This window comes from Glycine max, chromosome 10 (genome assembly GCF_000004515.6).
Source record: "Glycine max cultivar Williams 82 chromosome 10, Glycine_max_v4.0, whole genome shotgun sequence".
Taxonomy (NCBI): domain Eukaryota; kingdom Viridiplantae; phylum Streptophyta; class Magnoliopsida; order Fabales; family Fabaceae; genus Glycine; species Glycine max.
The window spans coordinates 6,544,783-6,549,449 of NC_038246.2; the positions used below are offsets into that span (position 1 = coordinate 6,544,783).

Sequence of the window (4,667 nt, forward strand, 5' to 3'; positions counted from 1 at the left end):
TAAAAGATTCATAATTATAAATGTTATTAATACACCCTCTAATACACTGAATCTTACTTTTCGTTTAATAAATAATTACTAGGTAGTTTCTTAATGCCTAATAAATCTCGACAAATAGTAGAGATTATTAGAGGGTGCTACTCACACATTACTAATCCTCCTAAACATGAACACTACCAAGTATAAAAAAATGTATTTCCTTTTATTATATGAAAGATAGATACTAATACTAATTACTAATGTGGATACGTTAAATAGAACTTAGCATTAGAATAACGCGAGGGGATCAATAACTGCAAAAATTATAGTATTTATAACTAATAATAAAGGTAATTTACAGCATTCCCTGCAAGTTACATACACGAGTCATGTACATATCCCCCAAGTTCTCCCTCCTCTAACCCAAATTATCCTTTTGGGTCCCTTTTTATCTAACTAGCCTAATCAAATAAGGTGCAAGTTAGACTGTACTCTTCTAATTAAAAGAATAAAGATAATAATAATAATAATAATAACTCATTCGAAATTCTTCAGCTGCATCAAAATTTACCCACATTAACATATTAGTAGTTCCTCTGAAAGCTCCTCCACTAGAAAGCAAAAAATGGCAAGTTCAACTTCCACAGCTAGCTCCTTTGTGTGCTCATCATTTTTCTTCCACCTACATTGCTCCCTAGAGAAATCCTCTTCTATCATCATATCAATAGTGTTGGACTCAACTTCTTTCCACAATTCTAGCTTCCTAAGAACCCTTCTTATCACCATGTCTGAACAATTATTATTAACTTGTGTCGTCTCTTCCTCCTTGATGAGATCATAGACCAGCCTCTTGAGGTCTTCTGCTTGGGCTTGCTGTGTGTCTTGTTGAACACTTGAACGGCAGCAGAGGATTTCAAACATTTCTCCTCTGAGAATGTTTTCTTCGCATGCTGTTTCGCTGTCCACGTCTTCATGATCATCATCCTCTTCAGTAAATGTTTCGTACTCGCGATCTTCATGATCCAGCATTCTCTTCTCAAGTTCTACCGGATCTAGCTCAGCAAGTTTCTCGAATCTACAAAGCCTGTCTAGTAGGTGCTGCTTAGTTCCTGAAAATTTAACACAAAGGAAAAGAAAATCAATGTAAGCATCTTCCTTCTGTTAATTTTTGTTAAATTTGCTTAGACTTTCATTGCAGAAAGATTAGATTTCAGCAAATTCTTTCTTGTGCAGAACTCAGCATGGATAACATCAATAAGTAGTACATGATGCACAAAAGTTTTAGCAACTATTTGAAGCTAGCATAGAAAATTTACAATGCCTAAATTTGGTCTCCGAGCACTAGTACTGAATAAACAAAAAATGTTCACTTTCATATCACATTTTTACACATTAGACAAAATGCTGAATGATATGAAAGGGAAAAATAAAAGAGAAAGAACAAAGGAGACACTTTTTCAAAGGGTAAAAATAAAAAAGTTATGCCATTAGTGTCGCATGGTTAGCACAACCTTCACCAAATTAAACATGATTAAACTTGAAAAGTGTTAGAATGCTCAAAGCTTATGCAAAACATTGAATTGAAGTATGAAGTATAACAATTAAGACAACTCCTGACAATAAAAATTTGTGGGTCATGTTGAAATTTGTAGCTGTGAACAAAGAGTAGGACAATTTCACATTCAATGCGAAATGCATGTTGGATGATGAGCTATTGCAATCTTTTCAATGGAACCCACAAAAGATAGGTGGCATTAGCACAAATCATCTTAGCAATATAGCCCCCCCTTATGGTATTTTGTAAGGGACAACGAACTTTGAAGAAGCGTGTACGATGGCATGTTGATGGAAAACGACCACACAACATAAGATGCTAGACAATAAACCAATAAAATAATGACATACTTTGTACATTGGCATAGCTACAGTCCAAATCAAAAACATCATCTCCATTGTCATGATCATGCCCATCATCATTATCATCATCGAAGGGTGGGTCTAAAACAGATACTGGACTACACTGTTCCTTATCTTCCTCTTCTTCCCCTGAATGGAATTTGTTGACGCCATCAGCACCATTAATTTCTTTGTCCTATAAAAAAAAAAATTCACAACCACCATAGTTAGAATACTGTCCTAATTGGGGTAGTTAACATTATTCCCTAATCATTCTTATAATGCCCATGGATTTAGACTCTACACTTACTTCATAATTAGGTTGTTGTTGACTTTTTTTTTATTTGGTTACCTGCCACACGAGTTAATTAATGTGAACAAAAAATACAAAAGAGAAACTATTTTTCTAGAAATCGAATGTCGGGGTCCAATAATTCCAATAGAACAAACAAAAACACGATTCGTCTTTTTTGATTAAAAAGAATTCATTTATCGAATAACCCCAAAAAGTAAAATGTGATAGAAGGGAAAATCGAGAAGATTGCATGGCAGACACCTGAACGAAAAATACAAGTAAGAAAATCCACGAAACCATTGAATTAAATTGACCTACGTGACCCTCTCATAGAGGGATCTTTAACATATTATGGGAAAATGGCGGGGTAAAATCGTCATTGTAAAATAAAGTTCCGGTAAAATTTGCAGACCCGAATCCAGATCCTATTTGCCGACAAAAAATACACCACGCGACGTTCACGGTTAACTCACGAGCTCAACTCGGGTGCTCCAACTCACCACACCACCGAGTCAAACCAGCGAGTTGAACCTGGTGGCATTAATAACCAACTGAATTTCTATAAATTCATTATTATTAGAATTTAATTAAAATGTACTGAAATTCTTACAAATTTATCACTAGTGATAGTAAACTGTAATTAAAATGTACTTGTTGACCTCTAATTGCATAATGAGATAGCATATGGTAATGGTACCAGGTAGTATAGGATAAAACTTTCTAACAGTTAATTTCAAAACATTATTTTATCATTCGTTAAAATTTATTGATTCTATAATAAATATAAAATATTTAGAAAATCTTGTAATATTAATATAAGTGAAATTCGTCAAATAAGAAAAAAATTAACTTTAATAAATTTCAATGAATCATACATTTATTTTTTTTTAAAAAAAAAAAGTTATATATTGCTAATATAAAATAATGTTATTTAAAAAATTAATATAAAATAATGTTACACTATAACAATAAAAAATAATGTTATACTATAATTTAAATAAAAAGTAATCATATATGATAAATATTTAATAAAATTATCGTAAAAATCATATTAATAACTTATTGAAAAAAATTAATCAATATTATTGAAACATTAGTTAAAAAATTAAAAAAAAATCATCAAAATTATATTGTGTATCACTTTTATATATATATATATATATTCTCCCATCACCTCTGCTATAAATATTTTCTTATTTTCTTATTTTAATTGTTAGGAAGGGTTTGTAAGACCCCTTAAATAATATGTTAAATAATTTTCTCTTACAGCAAAAGTTAAAGCAGTACATTAAAATGAAGTAATAGATAAAAGTAACATTTATTATTACTATCATTATGTGAAAAGGACAAACCTCGGTTTTGCGGCGACATGGAGCAGCCGCCGGCGAAGAAAAGACCGGCGTGCGGCGGCCGGAGTAGTCGGGGCTGCGTTGGAGGGAGAAACGGAACGGGCTTTGACAGAAGAAGCCGTGATCATCAGCGTTTATTAGTTTCCCTTTGTTGAGAAACTCAATCTCTTCAACAACAGAGTCATCAAAGGAGTTGCCACTACTGGAAGATTCCAAGTCCAACGATTTATCCTCGTTGCTCTCCGACCAGACAGCACTGCTGGGCCTTCCGTTGCAGGAACACGTGAACCCGACCTCACATGATCCCACCACAACAACATCGTCGTCGTCGCTGTCTTTATTAACCTTAGCAACAGCACCACCCTCTATTGTTTCCCTCTTCCGGTTGGTTAGTTTCTTGAAGAGCGAGCCGAAGATGCCCAAGGCCCTGTTTGGTTTGGGCTTCGGTTTCGCGTTTTTGTTGGTATGGATTCTGAGGGCGGCTTCGAGGAGGAGCGACGCGGTTTTTGCGTTGGAGGGTCTGAGAGTGAGGGGAGTACTCTTCTTTGGTGACAATAAGAGTGGGGATTTTGTGGCGTTTTGGAGGGAAGTGAGGAAGCATTTGTTAAGTGGGAAGTTTGAGTTTTGTGGATTCTTTTTGAGATGTTGTTGTAAAGTGCTGTTTGGGGAAGGTGTTACCCTTTTGAGCTGGCTGCGTCTCTCCGAAATGTAGTGTTTCAGAAGGAAGGGTTCTTGATCCTCCTGTAGGAACTCTCGTAAGTGCAGCTTCTCCGCCATCGTGAAGATTGAAGAGGTTTCAACTTTCAACTTTGTGAAGCGCTTTTTTGGGTACAGTACAAAAAAGAGAGAGAAGGGAATGAGGAAGCTTGGTGATTCAAATCTAGAGGGGTTGGAATAACGAGGTGAGAATGAAGTATGAAGTGGTGATGAGCGAGTTATTATTAAATAATAATCGAATTTCAGACTTGCACTTTTTCTTTTTCTTTTATGAAAATTGTAAAATGGCTGCAAATGCAAAATGGTTGGTGTGTGGTGTCCTGGTCTGAGACTCACACTGTAGAAGGGGGCTTCTTGTCGTCGCTACACGTCTAACGGGACTAGCACACTCTTACACATTGACGATAAATATTATTATACTATTATTTATA

At 35.1% G+C, this 4,667-nt stretch overlaps 1 protein-coding gene across 1 annotated transcript; it reads right to left on the minus strand.

Moving 5' to 3' along the window:
* Positions 1-294: 294 nt before the first annotated feature.
* On the minus strand, positions 295-4,458 carry LOC100813767 (uncharacterized). The gene is made up of 3 exons (XM_006588765.4): positions 3,523-4,458; positions 1,885-2,071; positions 295-1,088 (listed from the first exon to the last, which is right to left on the minus strand). The coding sequence occupies exons 1-3, from the start codon at positions 4,294-4,296 to the stop codon at positions 556-558; spliced, it is 1,494 nt and encodes a 497-aa protein (XP_006588828.1). The 5' UTR covers positions 4,297-4,458; the 3' UTR covers positions 295-555.
* Positions 4,459-4,667: the final 209 nt, after the last annotated feature.

Excerpts from the sequence above, each read along its gene's own strand:
- LOC100813767 (XM_006588765.4), bottom strand. The coding sequence starts at position 4,296 with ATGGCGGAGAAGCTGCACTTACGAGAGTTCCTACAGGAGGATCAAGAA. Across the intron at positions 2,072-3,522 it reads CATGTCGCCGCAAAACCGAG|GACAAAGAAATTAATGGTGC; the intron begins GTTTGTCCTTTT and ends TTTTTTTTATAG. Across the intron at positions 1,089-1,884 it reads TAGCTATGCCAATGTACAAA|GAACTAAGCAGCACCTACTA; the intron begins GTATGTCATTAT and ends TTAAATTTTCAG.